Source organism: Dermacentor albipictus, chromosome 3 (genome assembly GCF_038994185.2).
Source record: "Dermacentor albipictus isolate Rhodes 1998 colony chromosome 3, USDA_Dalb.pri_finalv2, whole genome shotgun sequence".
NCBI classification, from domain to species: domain Eukaryota; kingdom Metazoa; phylum Arthropoda; class Arachnida; order Ixodida; family Ixodidae; genus Dermacentor; species Dermacentor albipictus.
Window position 1 is genome coordinate 171,543,245 of NC_091823.1, and position 27,846 is coordinate 171,571,090.

General features: G+C 50.6%; 1 protein-coding gene across 2 annotated transcripts in view; it reads right to left on the bottom strand.

The window, feature by feature from the left end:
• Tsp5D (Tetraspanin 5D) overlaps nucleotides 1-27,846 on the bottom strand; it is an 86,988-nt gene that overhangs the window by 46,999 nt on the left and 12,143 nt on the right. The window contains exons 1-2 of one of the 2 annotated variants that reach the window (XM_065432066.2): nucleotides 9,260-9,749; nucleotides 3,175-3,255 (exon numbers count right to left, since the gene is read on the bottom strand). In XM_065432066.2, the coding sequence (XP_065288138.1) occupies nucleotides 3,175-3,255; nucleotides 9,260-9,658 (480 nt within the window). In that variant the 5' untranslated portion in view covers nucleotides 9,659-9,749. Of the gene's footprint in view, nucleotides 1-3,174; nucleotides 3,256-9,259; nucleotides 9,750-27,846 lie in introns of those variants that run through there. The other variant, XM_065432067.2, reaches the window with a different exon arrangement.

Below are 27,846 nucleotides of genomic sequence, written 5' to 3' on the forward strand. Positions count from 1 at the left end.
TGATCGGTCTAATTTTTCAAGTCTTTGGCGTCCCCTTTCTTATGTATTCGGATTATGTTGCGTTCTTCCAAGATTCCGGTACGCTCAAAGTCATGCAGCATTGCGTATGCAGGGTGGCCAGTTATTCCAGAACAATCCGCCCACCACCCTTGAATAAATCTGCTGTTAACTGATCCTCCCCAGCTGCCTTCCCCCTTTGCATAGCTCCCAAGGCTTTCTTTACTTCTTCCGGCATTACTTGAGGGATTTCAAATTCCTCTACACTATTCTATCTTCTATAATAGTCGTGGGTGCGACTGGTACTGCATAAATCTCTATAAAACTCCTCAGCCACATGCGCTATCTCATCCATATTAGTAATGATATTGCCGGCTTTGTCTCTTAACGCATACATCTGATTCTTGCCAATTCCTAGTTTCTGTTTCACTGCTTTTAGGCTTCCTTCCTCCGTTCCTGAGAGCATGTTCAATTCTATCCATATTGTACTTCCTTATGTCAGCTTTCTTACGCTTGTTGATTAACTTCGAAAGTTCTGCCAGTTCTATTCTAGCTGTAGGGTTAGAAGCTTTCATACATTGGCGTTTCTTGGGGAGATCTTTTGTCTCCTGCGATAGCTTACTGGTATCCTGTCTAACGAAGTTACCACCGACTTCTTTTGCACACTCCTTAATAATGCCCATAAAATTGTCGTTCAATGCTTCAACACTAAGGTTCACTCCTGAGTTAAATCCGAATATCTGTTCTGTAGCTTGATCCGGAATTCCTCTATTTTCCCGCTTACCGCTAACTCATTGATCGGCTTCTGATGTACCAGTTTCTTCCGCTGCCTCCTCAAGTCTAGGCTAATTCGAGTTCTTACCATCCTATGGTCACTGCAGCGGGCCTTGCCGAGCATGTCCACATCTCGTATGATGCCAGGGTTAGCGCAAACTATGCAGTCTATTTAATGTCTAATCTCGCCATTCGGATTCCTCCACGTCTACTTTCGGCTATCCCGCTTTCGGAAGAAGGAATTCATTATCAGCATATTATTCCGTTCTGCAAACTCTACTAATAACTCTCCTCTGCTATTCCTAGAGCCCATGCCATATTCAGGAGCCCACTGACTTGTCTCCAGCCTGCTTCTTGCCTACTTTGGCATTGAAGTCACCCATCAGTATAGCGTATTTTGTTTTGACTTTACCCATTGCCGATTCCACGTCTTCATAAAAGCTTTCGACTTGCTGGTCATCATGACTGGATGTAAGGGCGGAAGCCTGTACGACCCTCTCGTTAATGCTATAGAATTCCTGTATGTTACCAGCTATATCCTCATTAATTATGAATCCAACTCCTAGTTCTCGTCCGTCCGTTAAGCCCCGGTAGCACAGGACGTGCCCGCTTTTCAGCACTGTGCATACTTCTTTTGGCCTCCTAACTTCACTGAGCCTTATTCCATTTACTGTCCTCTAATTCACCCAATAGCACTGCTAGACTCGCCTCATTAGATAACGTTCTAGCGTTGAACGTTGCCAGGTTCATATTCCAATGGCGACCTGTCCGGAGCCAGAGATTCTTAGCACCCTCCGCTGCATCACAGGTCTAGACCACCGCCGTGATCAGTTGCTTCGTAGCTGCTGGGGTCTGAGGGCGGGGGTTTGATTGTTGTGTTCATGTAGGAGGTTGTGGCCAAGTGCTGCACCAGGTTGGCCAATCCTGCTCTGGTGAGGGAGTGCGTTACCGGTTCTGGTCACCGGGATCAGGCCACACTCCAGGCCTGTTTATGCAATGTTTTCAAAACGCGGATTTTTTTTTAATGCGGTGCAAAATTGCGCGGCACCGGGATTCGAACCACGGACCTCTTGCACGCGAGGCGGGTGTTCTACCTCTACGCCTCCGCTGCACTCCACTCCACACACTCGTTATCATCCAATTGTCCTCGTGCCGTTGTCGTGCCATCGTCGTCGTACGGTTGTCGTCATGAATTCATTGCCGTACCGTTGTCGTCACGGCATCGTCGCCATGTTGTCGTTGCACCATCGTCACAAACTCAGCATCGTCATCCAATTGCCGTCACGCTATCGTCGTCATACCTCCTTCGTCGATCCATTTACGTCCTTGATCCTCGTTCGACTCTTTATCATTCTCTCGTCATTCAATCGTGATTATTCCGCCGTCGTCATGCCGTCTTGGTCAAGCCATAGCCGTCGTCATTCGCGCTTGTTCGCCCGATTTGCATACCGTCGTCGTCATCTCATTGTGCTCACGTCATCGTTATACCATCGTCATAATTTGATAATCGACATATCACTGCCGTCTTCGTTATACGCCTCTGTCGTTCGATCGATATCACTCGGTCGTTCGATCGTCACTGCTTCGGCGTCATGGAGTCGTAGTCCTGACTCCAATCTCATAGACGACCTTGGCACGTGAGCGCCATAGCAAAGTGGTATGACAGCGCAGTAGGAGGCACATTGCTGATGCGACGAGTCTCAGAATTACCACAATTCGTGTGTTAAATAAACGTTACTTCAGGAATATGGTATGTCGTTACATTTCTGGATTTCTATTCGCATTACCGTCAGCAGCCACCGTGAGATAAATTCTGCCGTAATTTTTCTGTCTCACTTTTAATATTATTAACGCTCTTACCGAAGAGGAGCGTGCACAGAGGCCTGTGCAGGAGAGGAGGGCAGACATAACTATTGAAGAAAATACTTTCGAGGAGAACTTTCTGTGGCAATGAAACTACGGACGCAAGAAAGTGCGTACACGTTAAAGCGCTCCTAAAACAGCTCCACATTCTCATCCGCGTTAGTTTAGGCCACGAAAGAGAAGGCTTAAGCACATTACATTTACAACGCAAAGTAACGTTACATAAAACACTGAGTCTTACATTTGACTTACTGTTCTGCTCTTCTCATCCGTGTTTGGGAAAGTGCGAAACCACCGCACGTGGAAGCTATATACGCCGATTCCAAGAAACCAAAAGCGCAGTCAAGCTATGCCGGATTATTTGGCGCATTGACAAACATGTGCACAAGCCGCATAGCTTTCCCTTCGTGGCCACAGAAAGTTGTCCGCGAGCAGAGGCCACGGGCTGGGAGACAGAAACGTTTTCGTTGCGCGATCTAGATCGCTCGTCCAATACGACCCGAGGTGCAGCGCAGCACATGGGAGGAGTGCACAGCTCACCCAGAAGAGCAGGTTGTAGCAGCAGAGCGTGCGGCGGACGCACGTGTAGCCCGTCCGGCCCATGGCGCCGACTCCGGGGACCTGAAACACACCGCACGGGGGGATGAGCTCGCAGCACGAACATTTCATGCAGAATTTTATGCGGTAACTGCAAAAAACAATGGTTATTCGAGAAAAAAGCAAGAGTGTTTCGGGCCTAAGCACTCATCCTGCTAATGATGGCGGCGTTTTGCATTTTATCCAGGCTCGTGTGCGGGCTGTTTGTGCCGGGCGGAGTATTTTAGTTTTGCAGTTCCTGCTTCCGTGAAACTTTCATCCCGACATAAAAATTTGCATACTCATAGATGCATTCACACGCATTACAAGTTGAAGTGAAAACGCGCTACCGAGCAACAAGAACGCACGATGGAAAGGACGATGGATAACGGTCAAATTTGTTAATTTTCACTTTTCCATCCTGTTTGGCTGTTGCCTCGGCTCTCTCCCTTAGTAGATCGCTTAATTTCTCAACTCCTTGCGACTCTTGTTTCCAGTTGCCAATTTTGCACGAAAAGTCCTGTACGATAAGGGAAAAACCAGACGATGTAATGGGCGGCAGTCATATTGCTTATGTGTTTAAAGTTTATTGCAGGGCTTGATTATGGACGCGCTGTCTCGCATTATTTTATTTTCCGCCTTATCTAACTCATACCACGGGTATATGGTTCCGAGGATCTGCCAGCGTCGCGGCGAACCATCACTCGAGGAAATAATGCAGCAAAAGGAAAAGTTCAACGCAACTGGCGTTTTCTCCGGCCGCAACTAGTTTCTCGAGCATACAGACCAGCTGATCACGAATCGAATCCCTTTCCTAGTTCCTGGATCAGTCTAGACAAAGAAGGCTGAACTAAAGAAGCAACAGCGATGCAGGTGACCGTTGAATAGATGGTGACAACTGAGCACATCTCCAGTTAATCGCGCGGGCACTGAATCGGTGAGGAAACTGGCCTTCGCAGCCCAGGAGATGCCGATAACTACCGCCATCCAAAAGGAGTGAAATAGGCGGCCAACTGTTGACCGTCAAAAAACTGTCAAGTCTCGACATTGATATGGCGGCGCTTAAGGAATGTGTGTGATGAGTGGCGGCGTAGGCGGGGAACGGGGGGGGGGGGGGGGGCGTGAGGGGCTATGCCACTTAATTTCGGGGGAGGGGGGGGGGAGTGGGGCCTTGGTTACGTGCTTGCCGATAGACCAATGTGACGCAGCCTTGAATTGGGTCCTGCCGACTCTGAGCACGACGCCGTTGTGTAGATTGACGTTGCTGTTCCTTTAGTAGCTCATCATATTCGCACCGCTCTTCAGGCGTCCTAACAGTGCGTGGCCTTTCCATAGCGCTATCCCAACACAAATAACTTGTTCGGCGGGTTCTTCTTCGACATATGAAAGTGCAGTGACGTCACTCCCTGCTTTGTATGCTACAATTGACGCTTCCTGGCCCCTGCAGCTTATGCAACTGTAATCTTTACCGGCAAGCACTTGCGGCGAACGCTGTGCGCGAAGGCGAGCCTTCTGGTTCTTTTTTTATTTCTCCCCCGGTGCCACTGCGCGGAGGCGTGCGCCATCTGGTGGTGCTGCAAAGGAACTAGCGGCACACGCGGCGCCCACGAACACGACAATTTTTGCCCACGGACACAACAAATGCGCTAATGCGGGGGGGTACGGGTTAGAGATTCGCAGCTTCACTGTCAAAAAATTGCAGCTTTACGCTTATATCATGTCCTACAACAATTATCGTTATAAATATATTGTGAACTTTGAGCGCTCGCTACTTTCCTGTTAATAATATTAATAATATTTGGGGTTTTTACGTGCCAAAACCACTTTCTGATTATGAGGCACGCCGTAGTGGAGGACTCCGGAAATTTTGACCACCTGGGGTTCTTTAACGTGCACCTAAATCTAAGCACACGGGTGTTTTCGCATTTCGCCCCCATCGAAATGCGGCCGCCGTGGCCGGGATTCGATCCCGCGACCTCGTGCTCAGCAGCCCAACACCATAGCCACTGAGCAACCACGGCGGGTTACTTTCCTGTTGGAAGAATACTAAAATACTACGCACGAGGGGCAACACGCTACGTATATATATATATATATATATATATATATATATATATATATATATATATATATATATATATATATATATATATAAATATAAATGGTTGATCATGGGTATGTATCCGAACGCTCAGCGTGTCAGAATGATAATGTACGCAAGGTAGACGGCGATTATTGTTGTGCGACAATCTAAAACGCTAAAAGGGAGTGCATATTCTTTGCAGGCTAAGCAACAGCTCGCAATTGTTCTTTTTTGGAGTAACCGCGCCTCTCATTCGCCTCAACTTTGGGAAATTCTCATACACCTCTAGATGGCAGTGGTGTAGTCAGGAATATTTTTCCGGAGGCCGGGGAGAGGGAAGCTGCATTCGCAGTACTCACAATGTTGTGGGAACGCATATCTCTCATTACATTTTGATCAATCATGACATATACAGCATCAGTCGCCGCGTCCTGTTTATGAAGTACAGAAAGTCGCTGCATCGAGGGGACATGCCATCGGTGCCGTTCAACAAGTTTTATCCTTGAAGACCACACTCCGCGGTGATCCGACCGGAGAGCACGTCTCTGTATAATGCCCAACAACCTATCGTACGCTATATGCCGCGCAGAGCGGCTGAACACGCTCATTTAAGCGCACGAAATTTAACGCAAGGTGCATACAGTTGCGCTTTCGGTAAGCCGTAGTGAAGTTTCAGTTGTGGAAACTTCTGCAAACCAATTGCTAAGTAATTACCGAACTTACCCGGTTATAACTCAACATATTTGTTTCATTTGTGTACAAGGGTAAAGCCAGGAATGAGGGCTAACCACATATAGATGGTTCCAGTTTTTCTCGAGGCGGAACTGCGTTCGGACATCCGCGTGGAGCAAGACCGCCTCGCAAGGTGCACGGGGTCAAATCTGCGCGCGCCGCACGCAGCGTGATCGATCGCGCTCAACGAGGTCCCGGGAGGTCAGCGGGAGCCCCGACCGCGGACACCGGGGCAGACAGCGTCGACGCGCAAGAGAAGACGTCAGAGAGCGAACGGGGCAAGAAACAACACGGGGCAGAGAGAGCGCGCCAGGCGTCACCGCAATTACGGAGTGCACAGAGCGGCTGCGCACGCTTCCTCGCACGACGGCGAAGAGAGGCGACGACAAAAAAATTTCACATTTCCACGCCTCACAGTTCACGTGACCCGTGTACACGTCACGTCGCGTAAGTGAACAGCAAGAGTCGGCACTGTATTGAGTAATGCATCTCCCACGTCGTTATAATTTTTCACACAGGACTCACGTTGTTTCTGCCAGACATGAAAAAAAAGAGAGAGAGACAGACAGTTAAAAAAAACTCTCGAAGTAGTTGTTGCGGAACTGCTCCGAGAGACGTCACACGTTGGAGTTGCGTCGACGTGCATTCTGTGCACGCCAGCGCCGTCTACGCATACAATATGATTGACCCTGCTGCGGTCAAGAGTATATAAGGGCCGCGAGGAACTTCAGATAAAGCAACTCGGATGCCCTTCGCGCAAAGCCTGCATTTCCTCGCGGCGTGCTCAGCGAGCGACACACTCGCACGGCCCCGCGAGCGTCTGTCCGCGAAGTCCTCTGACTCGCAAAGCCGGCATCTGCTGCAGTGTGGGTGGCCCGTGCTTAATCACCCTTTTTAAATAGTATTTTTCCAGGTCAGAGCGAAAAACTCGGCTGTCTTTCTTTCGAAAGCACTGACCAATGTTCTAGACGTCAAAGGCATCAACTTCAGATGCGTATCCTTAAAGGTATGTAATAGGCATCAACAATGCGGCAATTCACTTCCTCTGCAGTCTCTTTGTTATCGACCTCAACGAACAGCTGGTCCCTGCTTACGGTTGGGTACCATCGCAAAACTTCTATCCACGAGGAATTTTGTGTTCTTGCGCCGAATTAACTATACACGGGGTGTTTTCTTTTTCGTGCAGAATTTTCAGAATAGGTCATGACACATAGGATAAATCAAGTCAACGAGCTCGAATTAATCAAAGAGCTGGACATTATACCCGCACGAGAAATCGAAACAATTCCGGCGAGTCAATTCGCCAGGCAAATGCGCTTGGAACGAATTTTCTGGCAGCAGTTTCGAAAAATTCATTCCCAAATTCTGCGGTGTGTCACGAAATACGTGTACGTTCCACTGACTTTTGTGCTGCTATGCGAAAAACGTCGGTTTGATAAAAAAAAAAAGTCAATTGGGACAATAGTGCACATTTATTTGCCGCAAGTCTCACGGCGCATATCTCGAGACCCGTGCGATCCCTAGAATTCGTTCCAAGTGAATATCCTTTGCAAACTCGCTGGCTATATACACGTAAATTGCAATGTGTGGCATAAAGCAATTAATTTACAAATTAGTTAGTGATTCTTAGTAAATTGGTCGATTATGCACTCCTCGTGCAAGTAATGTCGGCCGCTTCGAGTTCTCCAGCTCGATGACAGTTACGCTATATGCCATAGGCGATTTCTTTAAATACTGTATGCGTGCTCTTAAAATATAAAAACAAAAAAATAATAATAAAAACACCCGGTATGCGAAATGGTGTGCTATAATGTCGCGCCATGCCTTTAACATCCTGATAATATACACAAGAAATATATAAAAATGGTGAACAGCTCTCTAACACTGAGAACTATTACTGACGACGGGGCCACTGCTATAAAAACAGCCGCTGCTCCCCACGCCGCTCGCTATTCTATTCCTCAAAGCGAAAACAAAATAAATAAAAGTTAAGACACTTGCAATGCACTAGATGGAATCTACATTGGGAAGCTTTCTTAAGTCGTTCCAATGAAACTCGATGCAAAGAAGCAAGTGATGAGCGTAACCGTGCTTTACCCGGGCTACAGCTGTTTCGGAAGACCCCCATCGGGCACCGTCCAGTCATCGAGACAGGCAAGTCAGACCAGGATGAACGGGCAAATAAGTCCACACGCCGTACATGTGGGCGACTGTAACGGGGCAGCATTATCGGGATTACCACGATCGCAGTGACTCCAGGATCACCGCTTGTAATCCACACTAAAACCCATGCGAGGACACGTGATCGTGCGCTGTCGTAAGGATCAGCCGTCAAAGTCAAATACGTTGATGAGAAATCGTCTCCGTACATACAGGGTCAGTTTTGATTAGATTATCTCTGGGGCTGAGTCACTTATGTCCCGGAGCGAAATCAAATACCGTCGAACCTCTGGAATCTTCTGACCCGTTCCTTGTATAACGTATCTTGTTTTTATATATATATAGTGTGTCCGAGCTTACGTTGGCTCATCTGTTCAGCGAAAAAAAAAATGTTCAAAGTACAACGTGCAAGATACACTCACAAGACCTAAGGCATTCGGTAGTCAGTGGTGCAGACCACCGAATACTGTAGGCGTTATATTTGCATCGCGAACCGAGTTTTTGTCTAAAATATTTCTTTCGGCGAACGCGCTGGCTAATTCTAGCTGGGACACGCGGTACAGTGGGCGCTTTGTGTAGCAACGAGCTTCTAGCGAGGAGTCGCGAATAACTGCGTGCCTGCTTCTCCGCAGCTGTCGGGAAGAGTTGCTCGACTTGGAAGTCCGCGGTCGCCGTCTGTCCGCGACCAGTCTGTGCGAGCCGGAAGACGTACGGGAGAAATATAGATTTTGCTTTGGCTGCGGACACAAGATTGTCTCACGTGCAAACAATACAAATGCGAACCAACCGAGGCACCGGTTACTCACACGCGGGAAAAAAAAAAGGAAAATAAAAACCGGGGAGGAACGGAAACAATACGTGGGAACTGAATGCGCCCGTCCGCACGTCCTAAACAGGCACACGTACACGAACGAGAGATCCACAAAGCACACAGTTCACATGCACGCCAACCCGCTCGCGACTCGTCGAAGTGCGACGAAAAACGCGGGCAGACTGGCCGCGATTGATTACGTATGTATACGGCGTCGCCACCGGGAAACGCGACGCCGCTATACAGCGAGCGTGTGGCCGCACCTGTTGGTGTCCGACGGGCACGTAGGGCGTCCTGCCGGCGGCCCTGGCAGCAGCCATGCCGGCCGCGGCTGCCGCGAGCACGGCCTCCTGCTGCGAGCGACGGCACTCGACCGCGGCAGAGCCTCGCGCGGCGCGGCGGGAGCACGATGCGACGCTGGACGCGCGGCTGTTGCGCTGCGCGCACAGCGGCGACCAGGCGGGCAGGGACACCGACCGCAGCCGGAGAGCGTCCTCCGGAGACAGAGTGGACGAGCGGCGACGGCGCAGCGCGGTGGACGACGAGGGCGCGCCGCCATTCCCACGCGCAGCGGGGTACGCCTCGGCATCGTCGGCGCGGGCGTGATGCTTCGCGGACGAGCCAAGTCGGCCGCGCAGCAGACGAGGCGGGGGCGCAGCCATTGCGCGGAGGCGCGCCTACTCGACCGGTCGGCTGCGGGCGCCGTCGGGGCCGAAGACGATGGAACTCGAACGCGAAGCAGACGGCGACATCCGCAGCGTGCGCGTCGCGCCGAAGGCGACCGCCGAAGAGTCCGCGTGCGGGAAGGACACTCGCGCGGCGGGCACTTCCGAGGAGCCGCGCAAGGCGCCGCCTCGGACAATGAGCGGCTCGTAAATCCGAGTCCCCGCGCGAGACGCGAGCGGCAGCGATACACCAGCTGCCGGAGCCCGGATTTCTTTCGCGGAATCGGGCCACAGGCGTCGGGGTGCGCGAGTGCGCACGCACAAACGCGGCCGCGGTTCCCACCGCGCGGAATGCATTGGCGACGGCCCCGACGCCGCCGGTGTCGCGTGATGGCGCAGCGCCGCCTCTCGTGACGACGTCGCCGAGGACAGGTCCGCACGCGAGGTGCGGCGCACCCGCCGGCCCCGCATCGCGTGGCGCAATTCTGCGGCAGCCCGACCCGCAGTGTCCCCACGCGACGCGCGAATTCGCAATAGGCGTCGCGCTCCGTCACAGCGAATGCCAGCCGCGGAAGATGCTTGCGAGGGCTGGAGCTTGCAGCCCGCTCTCGAGGTCACAGATCGCCTGTCTACGGGGTCCCGCCTGGCCGCTCCATATGTGACCCGGCCACTCTGCAGACGGCGCCTTCCCGGCACAACCCCCTGCCTCCACATCACGCATCACGACGGAGCCCCGAATGAAATCCCCAGTTCCACGAGCATCGACTACTGACGGCACAAAAGCATGCGTGAGTTTGCGTTGCCACGCGAGTGGCCAAATGCAGACCTGCTGCGGGCATTGCGGCTTGCTGCCGAACGTGAGCGGTGCACTTTCAAGTGGGCATTGAGATAGTTTGATTTCGGTATCCGGCGCCATCCTCGCGGGTGCTCCGCCGGAAGCACTCTTGGCTTCTTGTACGTGAAACCGACATCGTTCACCGATCCGATTTAATCGCGAATGCAGGGCGCATGCATTCACGTCGGACGTAAGGTCGCACAGAAGGTGGCACCCTTCGCCGGCTCACTCCGACCTCGGAATGACTTCCCGTGGTATCCCTGTCGCCAAGGGCACCACGGCCTAATACTTTAGTGGAAGGTGGCACTCCCCAGCCAGGCGATTCTCACTCCCCTGGGAACTAAACTACACAACAAAACTGCACCAAATGGTTTAATAACACCAAGATGCGAGAACGTCTCATATATCAAAAAACGATATTACGAAACTATAGAAATGGTGCAACGAAAAGCGCTTCGTTTTCATCTTTTATACGCTTGCCATTTGGAGGACGGGCTCACCGTCTGTAGTCGTGGTCCCTGTAACAACACTCCTATACCTACAATAACGAAGCAGAATTGTTACGCTAAAGTTTTTTCCACTCGCTTTATTGCCGTCAATTTAATACTATAGTCCCGAAAGTTCCTTAAGACCACGAATTTCAAGTTAAACACGACACTGCACACGATCAACTCCTTGAATCCTACTTAGCATTCAATTATCTTTAAATGCACTAGTTTTTTATTCCTCGGGCCTTTAACCATTTGAGTGCGTTACTACACATAAGAAGATATTGTGACAAGGACAGCCGGGCCTTTTCAAAACGTGAGGACTTCTGTTCGTGGGGCGGTATAAAAGGATTTGCGATGCCTGTCGCTATCACATTACAGCATCCGAATGCCCTCGACCTGTTGTGCTTTCGTGCGTACGACAGTCTTCTTACATATATATTTCACTGCGATATGCTCTAGCGCTGAACCTTATCTAGACTACCACTTTCTTTTTGTCGTGTTTCACTTTCGAATTGCTTTTATTTCTCTTCTCCTCGCCCGTCAGTTTCCGGTGGTGGCAGTTATTCCCCAACCGCAGCAGTAACAAACGAATGTATCCGGCCGAACATCTGGTCGCTCTTCTCGTGCGCGGCTTTCTGAAGGGCCTTCCGCACGCACGCACGCACGCGCGTACACACAAAGCAACAACAACGACGTTGGTGCGAACAGTTCCCGTGCCCGGCGTGCATACAGTCACGCCCTGGCAGCGGCCCACAATGGGCGCAAAGCGCGATGCCGCCCCCGCAGCAGCGCGGCCGACGGCGTGACCCCCCCTTGTTCCGCCGCATCAAATCCAGCCGTCGCACGTACGACGGGGTCGAGAAGCGCGCGCAGTTCAGCAGGCGGCGACCGAGGAGCGCCGTCGCCCACAAAATATAGCAGTTTTGCAACGGGGATCGGGCCACGTGGTACGCCCAGCCGCTGCGCTTATTCGCAATCGTATACAGCAGGACCTGCTCGAGCTTCGCTGGTGGTGCGGCAAGTGCAGCAAGCAGGCCAGCCTCGAGCACGCTGCGTGCGAAAGGGGGAAAAATGGCTGTGGCTTAGCTAAGGTTAAGCCCAGGATGCGAAGCATACTAGCCTTTATTTTAGTTGTTGAACCACTGTTTAGCCTGGTAAACTGCTGTTGCTTGGCTATATTTGGTTCGGCTAGACGAAGAAACAACTCATGCAGGCGAGCGCACGAGCTGAGACCCGGCTATGTAGGTACGCGGCCGCAAGCGAGCGCACGAGTTGAGCCTCCGCTTTTGCAGCTGTTATGACGTCATATGGTAGCTACGCGGCCGCGCGCGGCGCAGCAAGGAAGAGCGTGGTTGTGCGGCTAGTATGCTTCGCATAAAAAGAAAGAAGCCGCGCAGATCCGTGCATACACACGGAAGAGGCGACGTAAGCGAAGCGTGCGTCTGGTGTTACCACACTTGTCGTTGCCTGCCACTCTACTGTAGCGCGACAGAGCGCTGTCTCGAAGCGCTTAGGTGCCACGAAAGAAAAGTGGTCAAGCTGAAAAGTAGGCGCGCATTAGAAGCCTTCGCCCGAGAGCCGTTGTGCCTTAGTTTTGGTGAGTGACAGCTTGTGTAAGACCCTCGCCGAGGCTAGAACCCGAACCGCCCACGCCAAACCACGTCGGCGACGAAAGCTGCCCTTTTAAATAATGCCGCGGCCCGAGGTCGTGCACCCGAGGTAGTCCTGCAGTGGCTATACGCGCTGCTGGGCTCGAGCTTGCAGGTTCCATACCGGCGGCTGTATTTCCATGGGGGGGGGGGGGGGGGGAAATGCAAGAACACTCGTGTACAGTACTTTAAGTGCACGTTTAAGAACCACCGGTGTTCCAAATTAATCAGCAGTTAATCGAAATAAAGCGCTTACCAATACAACGGATGTCCGCTTCCCGTTCGCTATTCGGCGGTTTGAACTACACCATCCTGTCGAATCCCGACGTGAGCCGCGTCCCCAACTATTAAACTATGTCGTTTCGTCCCACTGCCACCGAAAGTGACGGCGCCGCTACCGTCTTCGTGACGTCACGCTCTGCTTCCTTCCTCGACGAACGGCACCGTCAGAGTTGAGCTACTCCCTCGAGCGTCGCTTTGGCCGCCGGTGCACGTTCGACTACCGACGTCGTCAGCGCCGCGTGCAAGAAGCGGCAGGCGCTGACTTGCGCCGCAAGCGGTTATCGGCCGCGTATGCCGATTACGTATGCACGCTCTCGGTCCTTCGGCGGCGGCGTGAAAGCGGTCCGCTATCGCGACACGCGGGGAAAGCACTCCGCGTTGAAGGGGCTCTGATGGCGCTGCGCTCAGCGCTCCCTACTCGGGCGAACCTGTTGACTCTCGCCACACAGCGAACGAAGAAAACGAATGGCCTCGGGGACCCAGCTCCGTACGTCTGTAGCCATCAGAATGGACAGGACACGGGCTGATCCCCATGGCCAACGGCGGGACAAAAAATGTGACATCATAAATCCAGCAAAATCGGTCATTAAAAGGATTCGAAACGGCGCAAGAAAAGCAAAGAGAAAGGACAGAAATGTACAGGGAACTTATACGTTCAACAAAACACGTTGCGGGGCTAATTGGTAATTCGTTTTTTCTTTTCCTTCTTTTAAAATAAAGTAACCCAGCGCTACCCCGAGCACAACAAGGAGCGGAGGTTGGTGAGGGCCAGGGCTCTCGTGGACCTCCACGCCAGAGGAGAAGGCGCTGTCTACGTGGACGCGGCGGAGTATATATCGAGGGAGCAGCGACGCATACGCGGCGGTGGTTGTTGGCGCATCGACGGGTGCAACGAAGACCGCTGCGAGCGTCCGGACTCGAGAAGCAAACCGGGCGGAGGAGCTGGCCATCGCCTTGGCCGTCTCCGACCCCGGATGCACTACAGTGTTGTGTGACTCTAGAACGGCCGTGAAGAACTACGCCAAGGGTAGGGTATGTAGTGAGGCCCCGCGCACACTGCGCAAGGCCGAAGCCATCGGACGCAAAAGTGCTGTGGTGATCAAGTGGTTTCCGGCCCACATGGGCAGCGACGTGTCGGAACGCGGGAACGTGAACCACAACGAGACGGCCAACTCGGCCGCGCGAGGACTAACCAACCGCGCAGCTGCAAGCACGGCCGACTCGGAGTGTTGGTCGCGGTGCAGTGCCAAGGACAAGATGACCACCTTCAACGAAATAGTGAAGTGGTACAGACTGAACAGACAGACTATGCCGCCACGTCACCCGGGGCTTACCCGGAAGGAGGCAGTGTTGGCCCGATTCTTGCACTGTATGTTTCTCTAGTCATCAATAAAGTATTATTATTATTATTATTATTATTATTATTATTATTATTATTATTATTATTATTATTATTATTATTATTATTATTATTATACAGACAGCTACAGACGGGGTCCCTGCTCACCCCGGTGCTAGCTAAGCACGTGTGTCCGACCGTGTACGCGAGTGACGTGTGTAGACTGTGCGCGAAGGAGAGAGCCACCGCGGCTCACATCCTTTGGGACGGTAGCGTAAATCCGCGAGAAGCCAGCGAGAAGACGACGATCCCGCCGCAGCTAGAGGCTGCAACGAGGAGCTATGATCAAGAGACACAACTCAAGGCCGTCCAGCAGGTCTTGGCAGCTCTAGAGAGGCAGCGACTGCGCGACACCGAGGAGAAGGGGGGCATGCACCCCCAGGAAGGGGGCGGCGGCCCTCTTGGACCCGCGGTAGTAGCGAGGGACCAAGACCACGAGGAGCACAACGCACGAGACTGACGTACTGGCCGCGTCGCGGTAAAAGCTTGTCCTCCCTGCATGGAGGGAGCCTAACCGATTCTGCAGACATTTTCAGTAAAGTTGTTCACTCTCTCTCTCTCTCTCACTTCCTTATTTTATTTTTTTGACGAGGACACAGAAACACATGTGCGGCCTCATACAGCGCCCGTCCAGTCATGTCTTCGTGTGTCCTCGTCAAAACAAGGAGCGTTGGATTACTTTCATAAGAAAAAAAAAACGCCTCCATTCAACCCTGTGAAAGTGGATGTACGGCGACGCTGTCGCCGACGTTACAAGCAACGTTCTACGTCACGAAGTGCAGCATGCATCCTCGTTATTCTAGGCCTTTCGCCAAGCGCAAGTGCATTGTTGTACTAAATGAACGTTTAAAAGTCAAATGCGCGAGAAAAGTGCGTAAAGTACGACGTACACAGAAGCTGCAGACACGATAGCTTCGGATTGTTATTCGACTAGGCGGTGGAGCCGTTAGAGCAGCATACGTCCTCAGTCTCGTATAGGCCCTCCGCATAGCGCAAGTGCGTTACCGAACTAAATGAATTTCTAAAAGTAAGACGCGTCAGAAAATTCGTTAAATATGACTCACGCCCAACCTGCAGGCACGACATTATCGGATCGTAATTCGAATATACGATAAAACAATTTTGATACGCAGAAACTCCAACACAACGCTTCCCAGCTGCCGTTTCCTTTTTGTGCGAGCAAAACCGCCCACGCGGACAAGAAAAAACCCGACCAACTAGAGACTAACAGGTCCGGAGAAAAAAAAAAAGCAAAAAAAAAAACTACAGGCTTGCGCAAACATACACACCGGATAGCGTCCCTGCATGCACTAGAGCCATATATACACGAACGCTAGCTTTAAGCAGTGCGTCTGTCGCGTTGGCATCGATGCACCCCAGCTATATTTTAAGGTCCAAGTGACGTCAAGCGGTGCATGAGGGTGAGCAACAGCGACTGGGGCAATATGCACGCGCCTCACGAGCTAATGGTCCAACGGTGTGTCCTCATTTGTGACGTGCCGGGAGTAAATTAGCGCATCGCTTCGTTTCCTTCTTGCGATGCCTGCATATATGCGACTCGCCACGGTCGAGCCGACCGGGCAACCATCCGGCATGGCTACATTGTGGTCGGTCCCTCATCATCAGCTCAAACACCTCGGATGCCCGTTCTCGGGCGCCGAGACGACGGACTCGGTGCGGGAGATGTCGAGACAGATCCATTGGCTCCATTATGCGCCTGGTCGGCGTCCCCGAAAGCTGCAGGCGCGTGCGAACGTGGGCGAGGGATAACCAGAGGGACAGAGAGAGAGGGAGAGAGATAGAAGCCCGTCCAAACAGACAAAACAGGCGGTCTGTCGCAGGCTGGGGACGAGGCGCAGACTCTCCGACGCGTCGCTCCAATAGGCGCTGATACCAGTTGAGCCGGCGGAATCGGCGTCATCCCACGGCCGCGGGTGAGACAAACGACGGCCCTCAACTGGGCCGCGGTTCGTTGCACCCGGAACGCGGGCTCGCCAGCACGCTACGCAACCGCAGTGTGTCGCGCAGGCAGCCTCGTTCGCGGTCGGCGCCCATAGCAAACCGCTCCCGCCGTTCCGCGCGCCCCAACGATGTGGCCGAGGCGAGGCCGGTACGTGCCGTGGACCGCGCACATCCTGCGCCGCAAAGGCGAAGACGAAGAAACGAAGAAGACCCCGCGCTTTGTGTTCGCACGCGTGGGCCGCGTCGCTGCTTCCTCACATGTCCTCACAAATCTGTTTCCTCACTTGTCTTCCTACTCATCCTCTTTTTGAAGTAAATGAATACAAATATTTGGGTGTTACAACAACTAACGACCTATGCTGGAATTTTCACGTCTCCGATACACGTGCTGCCTCATTCCGAAAGCTTTGAATTTTTCGACATAAACTAAAACAGGCGCGTACCGAAACTAAACTATGCATGCATACTCACACCTAACTACGCCTAAAATGGAATACGTTTGCCCCGCCTGGGATCCTCACACTAACCACAATATTAACGCACTTGAAATGGTTCAAAGGAAAGCAATTAGGTTTATCTCCTTTAAGCACAGTAAAACCGGCTCACCCCCAACGCTCATGGGAATGCATGGCATCCAGACATTGCAACTTCGGGGAAAATTCTGAGAGCCAAGCTTTTTTTTTTTTTTTTGCTCCTGAAAAGTAAGAAATTGACATTGTGCCCTGACCAGACATCATCACTCAGAATCAATAAATTACTATCAGGCAAGGGCTAACGTTTTCAAATGTTCACTCTTCCCCGCGCTATTGGTTAATGGAACACTCTACCATCGTCCCTGCTAAGCAGTACTGATCCTTTAGAAAAAAGTGTTAACTGATATCGCATTGTTACAGTTTGATTGGGGTTTGTTTGTGCTCTGAATGTGTGTATTTTTTTTACTTGTACTTCTACCCGTCCTGCTTAGGCCCAGATGGGCCTGCCGTATTATGTAAATAAATAAACAAACAATTAAACTAAAAAAACAAATACATAAATACGTGTATGTGCGTGTGTGCGTGCGTCAGGTACTGACGCATTTCGCCCTCCTTCTAGGTGTGTAAAATGTCACAAATTAGGGTTTCTAGCCGAGTAAGTAAGCTGGGCAAATCCCGATGACAGCGTGCTAGTAAAGTTTGTCTGTCTTAGGATGGCGTAATCAAAAGGTGGCGTCGAAGACTAAGCAGCGAGGTGTCCAGAGACGCAGCTGTTTTTTCTGGTGTGACTATAGTACGCTGAAGAAGACGAAGCTCCATACCCTTCCTACTTCGCTCTCTTACATGTCACTATACGGTGGTAGGACGTCAGACACTTGTGGGTCGACCCTGACACCAATGAAGCTCTGTAAAGCGGGCCGGTTCACGAGGCAGTGCAATCCCAAGCCGTATACGTGGGCCGATGGATGACAATACTATCACTTTACAGTCGCTGAAGTGTAGCGTGCATGCGGACCTTGCCTGTTTCTTCGAAATTGACGTCGGAGTCTCGCCGAGTAGACGCGTATACCGGAGGGCGAAGAAGGAAATCGTGAAGAACAGCTCAGCGGCTACAGCACGAAGGACTTTGGAGAGCAAGCTCTCAAGTATAGCGACGCCAGCTTATATACGTCCCAAATGGTGTTCGTACACTGTCCAATGCATTCAACGCAGAAGGGCATTTACCGACGTCAAGATTGGGAGTCGCAATTCACCACGTTTTTGCGAGGGGCTGTAGATGCGTTAAACGTCAAGCGTCGCGTTTCATAATTCGCAAAAAAAGAGAAAGATTACGTGAACACGTATAACTGCAACTGTACGTGCACCGCTAGACCAACAGCCTCTCGGTAAAGGGAAAGCGTGTAGCGAAAGCCGTCGAGGGGAACGATGTGTTCGAATGCGAAGTATACAGTGATGATATCATTCACCTCGTTGAATAAATAAAGAAAACAACTTCATTCGTTCTCACGTCTTGCTTCAACAAAACTAATGTCATCACATGCCCGGCATCAACGCAGCATTTATATAACGTAGTATACTACACTACAGCCTCGCATAACGTCAGAACATTTAGCGATATGAAACAAGCACCTACGTACGTCAAAGAAGCATCACGTCAATCAATTCTCACAAGGCGCCTTGTCCACACATTTTTCTTTTCCTTCGTTTTAGTTTAACTTTTCAGTCGCATAAAATTGGGCAACATTTTTAACCTCTTGTAGCGGTGCACGCCGTGAATGGCTATCGCCCGCTTTCATTAAGAGCGGTCGACGTCCCAAATTATCTCTCACCGCTGTGAGAGACGGCGCACGTCTAGTGGTGAGATCCGGGTTGATGCTGTCCACTTGGGACTTTTACCCGCCTTAGTTGCGTAGTGGCTATGCTGTTGCGCAGCTATAGATAGGCACGAGTTCGCGGGACCAAATCCCGGCCACGGCAACCGCATTTCCATGGGGTCGAAATGCAAAAACGCCCGCTTACCATGCACTCGGTGCACGTCAAGGAACTCCATGTCGTCAAATATAATCTGGAGTACCCCCTCCCACTACAGTGTTCCTCACAATTCTATTGTGGTTTTGGATCGTAAAACGGCAGAATTTGTGTGTGTGCGCGTGTGTGTGCGTGTGTATGTGCGTGTGCGTATGCGTGTGCGTGTGTGTGCGTGTGTGTGTGTGTGTGTGTGTGTGTGTGTGTGTGTGTGTGTGTGTGTGTGTGTGTGTGTGTGTGTGTGCGCGCGCGCGTGTGCGTGCGTGTGACAGCAACTGATACATCAAGGACCGCGAAGCGACTTCTCAAACCCTTGGCAAGTACCACAGGCTTCTCTTTCTCGGCGGTTTTTATCACCAATGCCCTGGACCACATGTCTAGAGATAAATTTATTTCAGCGAAACATTATACGAACCCTCTGAGTCACAATGACGGCTCAATTCCGTTAGGACGATATTTATAGAGTACGAAGCATTACATACACGGCACGTCTTCGAAGAAATGTCCCAGTCCACATGGCCTCACTTGCGTTATAACAGCAAAGCACCCACGGAACCCCACAGTCACAAACTAACTGCCTGGTCACGCGGCCGCTCTGCAGCTCTCACGCAGGCGGCCGGCGTTGCTGGACAGTAGTCGCCCCTATAGCTGACCTCCGACGTGGAGCAGGTGAAATGCGACAACAAAAATAACGAATTAGTGGTTGGAAAAACAAACAAAGAAAAAAGACCCCGTATATATATGCTGTCTATTTCAATTAGATGTACGGTAGGCAACTTATATTACATAATCACCGATCAGTACGTTTCAAGCCGATTTCGGAGTTACGACACACGCCGCGTTGCACTTACGTCTGACATCAACTACGCCGGCACAGGAGAACGGCTGTGGAAGCCCCGCTACCATGCTTGGCAGATAAAAGAACACCTCGCCGGGGCGCACAACGGCGCCACGGGGGCCACACGTGAGGAGACCGCGACCGACGGCGGGATTCGACAAAGGCCTCCCCATGTCCCGCCAGCCGGTGAATTGTGCCGGCAGCCCCGGTCGTATAATGTGTCACCCGGACGCGGTATATTATTGCTCCAGTCATAGAAAACAACTGAAAAACACAACAGCGGCGCCCTATCGAAGGATGGCGGGCAATAGTTGGGTGCTACAGCGCGTGGACACGGGCTAGAGGAGCTCGAACTTGGCGTAGTAGGCAAGCACTTCGTAGCATGGTCACCGCTATAAGGAAGGAAAGACGAGCCAGAAGGAAGAAACACGAACAACGTTGAAAAGGAATCAACACGAACCGTCCGTGTCGCCGTTCGTGCTCCCTGTCGCTGTCCTCATGTTTATTGGTGCGAAAGCGTCAAATGGTTCATTCAGCGGAACAGCCTACGTCTGCGGCAGCGAAACGGCACCTGGAATCCCGCTGTTCACGTCACGAGCGCGCTTCGCGACGGAGCAGAGCGGACGAAAAAATTGGAGGACGCTTAAGCTTCGCCTTCAAGAGTGGAACGCGATAGCATTATCACACTCCGTTCGAACCGCCCACTCATTCGCTCGGCATGCTCTTGACAAGACGAATGGGAGAAGCGGGCGAGTGGCGCGCCATCTGTCGGAGCAGCGCCGTACATTGCGAGAAGGGGGGTCTTCTGTGTTTGCCGCAAGATGGTTCTGCGTGTGCGCTAAGCGCAGAAGAAATGTAGCCGAAACGCAGTTCGCTATCGTTTAACCGCGACTTCTGTAATTTACATGCTCATAATTACCGATATACACCGCAGTATAACTTTCTGTGACACGTTTTTAAGGCAACGCCGCATTCACTAGAGGCGCTTTTGTCCGGCTTTGAGCCATCGAACTCGTGGCTGAGTAGTAGCGACTCTGTCTCACACTCTGGAAATCCTCGTTCGATTCCCACCCAGCCCGTCTTGCAAGTTGTTTTCATTTATAAATTGCCTTCCGGGATTTTTCGCTCACGGCCGCCGCCGACGACACCGGCTTTTCTGCGACACGAGGTCCTTAACGCTGTCGCGTTAAAAGCTGCTGCCGAGTAGCACGCCGGCTGTTGCGTGTGAGGGGAGAAGGCATCACCGCAACGCCACGTCACCTCTCGCAAGCGTGTATTGTCACTGCGTTCCGTGGTCCCCGCAGGCTCTCGCCCGCGTTGTAACTGCGTCTCGGTCACATAAAACGCGCCAGGCGTCGCAACGCGCTCGCTTGCCCGCGAGGAGTACGCCGGACATTACCGGATTCACAACTCGTAAGAAGTGTTTAGGTGTGCTCGGATTTTTTTAACGGTGAACATGCGATGCAATTGCATACGGGCAGCGCCGACTCAAGCGACAAAGAGGAAAACGAAATGGACAAGAGGTAAACACCGCGTGAGTGAGCTCGATAATGAGTGAGCTCGATAATGTACGACTCCTTCCCGCAGGCATTCATAAGGAGAGTGGTCTCGTACATACAAACTCAAAGCGCTGCGACGTAGGCGGCCCAGCGTACCACACTATTGCCCTTTCCCTTAATCTTTTCCCGAAACGGACTAGTGAGATACCCCCTGTCAGAATATAAACATCGCAGTGGCGTAGCCAGAAATTTCGTTCGGGGGGGGCTACGCCACTGGCCCAATATATATATATATATATATATATATATATATATATATATATATATATATATATATATATATATATATATATATATATATATATATATATAGCTGCACGTTTTTCCCTGCAACCACTTCAGCAAATTTGAGGAGGTTTTTGGCATTTAAAAGAAAAAGTTTAATTCTAGTGACTACTGGCTTCGAATTTGTCATTTAGGAGGTGAATTATTTATTAAAAATTAGCCAAAATTGAAAATTTTCGGCAAACGAAACTATCAAGTTTAAAACTGCGTGACTCAACAATGAAAAATGATATCACAATTCTGTGAATTGCATCTAATAGTACATCTACAGCGGACAAAATAAATATGTTACACATGAATCTCAAAAAAATTTAGTATTGTGGAAATACGGCTTTTGCAGAACCCTTGTACACAACGTAACCAATTAACGTAAGATACAAATTGACACAGCAAACTTGTCCGCTTTGACTGTTATAATAACTGCCGTTTACAGAACTACAATATCTGTTCTTCATGCATAGCTATTAGTTTGTAAACGCCGTGCTTCTATTTTTTCAAACTTTCGAATTTTCCAAAATATCTTAAGCAAAATTCAGGCCCTAAATCGAAGTTCTGTTTCCAACAGACACTAGGATTTAACTTTCTCTCTCAAATGCAACCAATTTCAATAAAAGAGATTAGCAGGATTATCTCAGGAAAGCGTTTCTGCGTTTTACAAGTATTTGAATAGGCCGCGTAGGATTGGGCCCAAGCTAAAGCTTCCTCTTAAACAATTTATCGAGGGATCAAATACATGAATAATAACTGCATTGTCATTGCCAAAGATGCTGCAAACGAATTCTTGAAAGCTACGCTCTGTAAATACAAGTAAAATATGTATTTTTTTCATAAAATATTATACTCGTATGTGCCAAAAATTGTGCCCAACATAACTGACGTCAATGCTTCCATGTTTTTTGTCTATTTATTAAGTAAAGAAAATATCACACGAGCTTTAGAACTATATCAGTTCGAAACCAGGAAAGCAGTGCATGCCGCTGATATGAAAAATTAAAAGGCAATGAACTGAACAAGTTGAGGACAAATATCTTAATGAAACTTTGTCATTCAAGAACCGTGCTTACATTCTTGTATATATGCAATGGCCAGTGAAAAATCTCAATGACGCTGTCGTTTGTTCCATTGTATTACGCAGGAGTAGCTGTCCCTTGTCGTGTATCGTGAGTAATTGCACCGAAGTTATAGTCGCGACAGAGAGCACGTATAAAAAGCAGGAGTTCTGCAAGATATATGAGGGCAAGTCAAATGAATGAACCAACAACGGGGTACTTTATTTAAAAGTAGTCTTCATGAGAATTTAGACGTTTGTCCTATTGACTAACTAGTTGCGTGATTCCCGTCTTATAAAACTCCTTGGGTAGCTGCTTCAAAAAGTCTGTATCTGGTTCCCTTGAGCTGTTTTTTCGGTTGCCCCAAAATGTAGAAGTCGCAAGGTGAAAGGTCTGAGCTGTATGGCGGATGTTGCAGCGTTTCCCACTTGAACTTTGCCAGTTTTGTATTAACCACATAAGCGACGTGGGGACAGGCATTGTCGTGGAGCAAGATGACCCCATTCGTCAATTTTCCACGTTGTTCGTTCTTGATTGCGACACGCTGCCGTTCTGGCGTTTCACAATATCGGAAACAATTGATAGCCTCTCAAGATTTAGCAAATTCTATCAGTAATGGACCCTGTCGATCGAAAAAAAAAGTCAACAACACCTTTCCAGCGGAAATGATGGCCTTTACGTTCTTTGAGCGTGGTAAATTCGAATGTTTCCGTTGTAAGCTTTGCCGTCGTGTTTCAGGCTCGTAGTAGTGGCACCAAGGTTCGTCCCCGATCACAGTTGCAAACAAGAAGTCGCCATGCTCATTGTGATACCCGATCAGATGAGTCAAGGCAGCGCGAAACTTCTTCGTCTTCTTGCGATGGATAAAAATCTTGGGGATCCATTGCGCACCAAAGAGCCGATAGCCGAGAAGCTCATGAATTATGGCGTGAACCGAACCGTGACTGATGTTCAGACGGTCTGCCAGTTCATCGATGCTTATCCTCCGTTCTTGTTTCAGGAGCTCATGAACCTTTGAAGTTGTGTGGGGGGTGATTGCACGATGGTTTTCGCCCGGTCTTGGAATGTCTTTGCAACGTCCTTTGAACCGTTTGCTCCAACGATTCACAGTGGTCAATGAAATGCAGTGTTCAACGTACACGGCAGTCATATGGTGATTAATTCCTGTTTTGGAAACACCTTCAGCTGTCAAAAACTTCGCGACACCGAGTTGTTCAACTTTTGAAGTGTCCATCATGTGACGCAACCATATTCAACCCAGTGTATGAGAGCATTAAAGAACATTTATCTTCACACCTGCGTGTCACTTTTGTAAATGAGACATGCCGTTCTCCTACGCGCATGCCTCGCAGATAATGAACCGAACCATTATTGCGCGGTTAAGGTAGGCTCACTTTCATTTGACTCGCCCTCGTACATTAGAAATGCAAAGATACAATGGGATATGCAAATGAGAAAGTACTGCTTGATAAAGGACAAAAAAGTGTCTCTGGAAACAAAGTTCACTGCATGTATACACAAAACCTCGCAACAAGATATTTAAGCATACGTATAAGTCTCCAATGAGTCTATGTATGTAACTGTATAAGTTAACTGTATATAATGCGTCTAATAACTGTATAACTGTAATAACTGTATAATGCGTACATAATACTGTAATAAAGAAGTAACTGTATATAATGCGTCAAACAAGGCAAATAAACATGTTGCACAATCATAGATTCACAGAATCCTAGATTCCGCCCCCATTCCATCCACTCCCCCCGATGTATTGCGCGCGACGGAAAGCGGCGCGCTTGCTCCCCGCTTTTCTCCTTTGCGCACACAAGACTGAGCCACCATCGTCGGCTCACCCATTCCACCTCCCCTCCTACGCTTTCACTCGCACATATAGCATGCAGCGCGTGGTCACGATGTTATCACCCTTGGACTTTATACGAAATATGTGAAATATATGAAATCCAGCCCCAGTTCGCAATCTTCGCGGTTAAATGTCTTTTCGAGCGTCAAAAAGACATTCTAGACAAAATCCAGAGTGATTTCCGGCGCCGGAGGTCACTTTGGTCGGCGGTGCATGGACAGCACGAAAAAATTTCGGGGGGGGGGCTGAAGCCCCATAAGCCCCCCCCCCCCCCCTGGCTACGCCCCTGAAACATCGTCTGACGCGGTCATCAGACGTGCGCGCAGGCACACAAGCGTTGTGCACGTGAGAGGGTGAATATACGCGCATCGTTTAACAATGTAAAGAGCACAGCACATCGATGCAGTGAACAGAAACACGTACGTGCACACGAGAGACAGACGACTAAAATTTCACCAGAGCCGCACGAGCGCGAGGCGTCTCGATCGTTCAACGCTCAATTCGTCCGTGCCACTGGCGGTGTGCCCTTCTCCCACGTTTGTGGTCGTCGTTCTGAAGAAACTCGCAATAATCAGCCTGTACTCAGTACCGCTTGCTTTGCAGCACACTGCGTGGCTGCACGCGGCCTGACGATATGCCATCGACGCGTCACCACACATGGTGACCCAGCGAGCGACCGCTGTTCGAAGCCATCTGTCCGCCGGGTGGGGCTGGAACTCGGATGCGAACCCCGTTTCTCCGTCCCTATATTCGCGGTACCCCAACAACATCCCGCGCTGATTGAGTCCGATCCCCTCGTTCCTTTTTGCCCCCACGGCGGGTTCTGGGCAGGGGCTTAAATTTGGAAGGACCCCTCCGCCCGGCAGGGGTTGGCGGGACCGGCGCGCTGCACGGAGGTGCGAGCGAGCGCTATGTGCACGACCACGCAGGCCCGTATTCCCGGCCAAGGGTCAGGGCTCCTCAGCGGTCCCAGCCTCACAATCCATCGAACTCGCTTCCCGGTCCCTTCATCCAGCGTTCAAACACATTGGCATCGATGCACCTATACCGATGGTGTACGTATACGCGTACGAACTCAATGTACCGGTGGACGGCTCTGTTCTCAGATGAAATTACGCCGTGAAACAACACGTGGTCCGTAAACATCCACCCGTTTAGCAAACGTGCGCCATCATTTATTAAAGCAAAGCGAATATCTCTTCTTTTCCGGGCTTTGGCGCGTCTGCTCGGTCGCTTTTTCGTAAAATGCACCGATCACGGAGGCCACGTAATTCGCGGTCACAAGGCGGGGGTCTCCGCGTCTTGCCACGCTGCAAAACGTTCCGCAGAACCCACAACCTTCGCACGCGACGTGCGAAGGTTGTGGGTTCGGTTCACACCTGCGGCAAGTTGTTTTTTCATCCACTTTAATTTCCATTAATTTATCATTACTTTATTTCATTTATTAAGCACATGCAATTTCCCTTATGTTGTACTTGGTGTCAGTGTTTGTTGGCTTCTTATTATATGACTAATAATTATCGGGTCCCTCGGTTAACCCCCTTTCTTCTCGTTTATATATATATATATATATATATATATATATATATATATATATATATATATATATATATATATATATGATAGAGAGAGAGTAAGAGACGCGTGGCGTATATAAGGCGTGCTTCCGCATTATTAGACAATTTTAGTTGGGCGTCCGCAGCAGCTCTGCGTACGCAGCAAATCCGTGGAGGCGTCAGTGCGCATGCGCAGTACGCAGGAGCCCGCGCGGTATCTTGTGTGCGCCTGCAGCTTATCAAAAGCTGCGTAGCGTCCGCTGCGGGCTCAGCTGCCTTAGCGGGACGTTCTCACGTCTTCTCGCGTGTCCATGAGAGCGCATTTCTCGATATCGCTCTTGCCGAAGATACGACTCCGCCTTGTGGTTTGGCTTCGTGGCGGCTGATATTGGCTACACAGTTTCAGAAGGCTTGCATATCGCGGCGCTGAGCAGCACACTACTGGTTCCTGCACGTGCAAGTCAGCAATGCCCTTGTCAGCTTTTGCATCCGGCCAACTATTGCCGCATCGTGCGCGCGCGCTACGCTACGCAGGCACAAACTCGCGCCCTGCGCCACGTGGGCGGCTGCGGACACCCAACTGGCCACACTATCAGCCTCGCGATGCGCGCCCCGCGCGTATCGCGTTTCGTCCAGCCTTGCCGATCGGGCTTCACGATAGCGCGCGCGCGCCTTACGTGATAAACAACGGTGGCGGAAAGAAACGAGATCCAGAGACGCCGACGTTGCACTCGTCCGAGGAAAGAAAGGTCCCGAGGAATTTCGTTGCGTCTTGCCGGCGACAACTGGTCACACGAGAGCCGCACGAAGGTTGTTCCTTCTTTTTTTTTTTTATCGACGTCACGCGCGCGATGAAAATCACGAGAAAGAAGGGAAGAACGAAGGAAAGCAATCTGATAATAGGCGAGAGAAGCGCCGGAATCGCGCAAGTTCCTCGCACCTCAGAGAAGAAAAAAAAAAGCCAGCGGACACCGACAGGATGCCGAAGGGCCGGGAGGTTGAACGGGACAGAAGCGACGGACGGCCACTGTCCACGTCGGGCACCTCACGGAGTCGGTCACCCGCACAGGTCAAACGAGCGAGCAAAGAAAGCTCCGCGCGCAGCAGCAAGCGGCACGCACCTCAAGAGAGAGAGAGAGAGCACCACCCAACGGTCAAGAAGTGCAACGGCTGGAATAACGGCCACTGGCTTCGCCTCGATTCGAGTTTCCGTGAGTTAAAGTTGAAACAATATGTGGGAAAGAGAAAGGAAAAAAAACAAGACGAACAGAAGGACCGTTACGCGCGGCCGCAGGCATCGAAGCCGCCGCTGTCAGCGTGCGTCCGGCCTCTCTCTCCTGCGAACGCCAGAAGAGGGTCGGAGAAGGGGGCGCCCGTCCGGGGCCCCTGGTTTTAACAATGCCTCCTCCCGCGGCCTCCCTCACCTGTCGGCGCACGTCAAGGACGGCGAGAACGCGGCTTTTTTTTTTTTTCATGCCTTGGTATATATACGGGTATACGGCTGCGGGCTGATCCGGGTCCGCATGTTAAAGGGACCCTGAAACGATTTTGGCGATTTTCTACAAACGTACTGAGTCGTTAGAGTAGGTCCTTCTGATCATTAATTGACACATCTAAGTGCTCTGCGTAAAGCGTGTAATTTATTATAAGGTTTTAAAAATGCACATCGCTGTCGATCGCAGCGCACTGCTCGGCGGAATTTTAAGCCGCCCCTACCCATATGATGCAAATAACCCATATGACGTCACATGGGCGAGCTATCTGATTGGCTGACCAGGGCGCGTGGTCGATAATTTTTCCAACTTTATGGTGAACAAATGATACTCGTAATATTTGGAATGTTAGTTACTTTGTTTTTGTAAAAAGAAAATAACTTAAAGAGAATACACAAGAATAGTTTTTTAGTACAGTTGAGCACTTC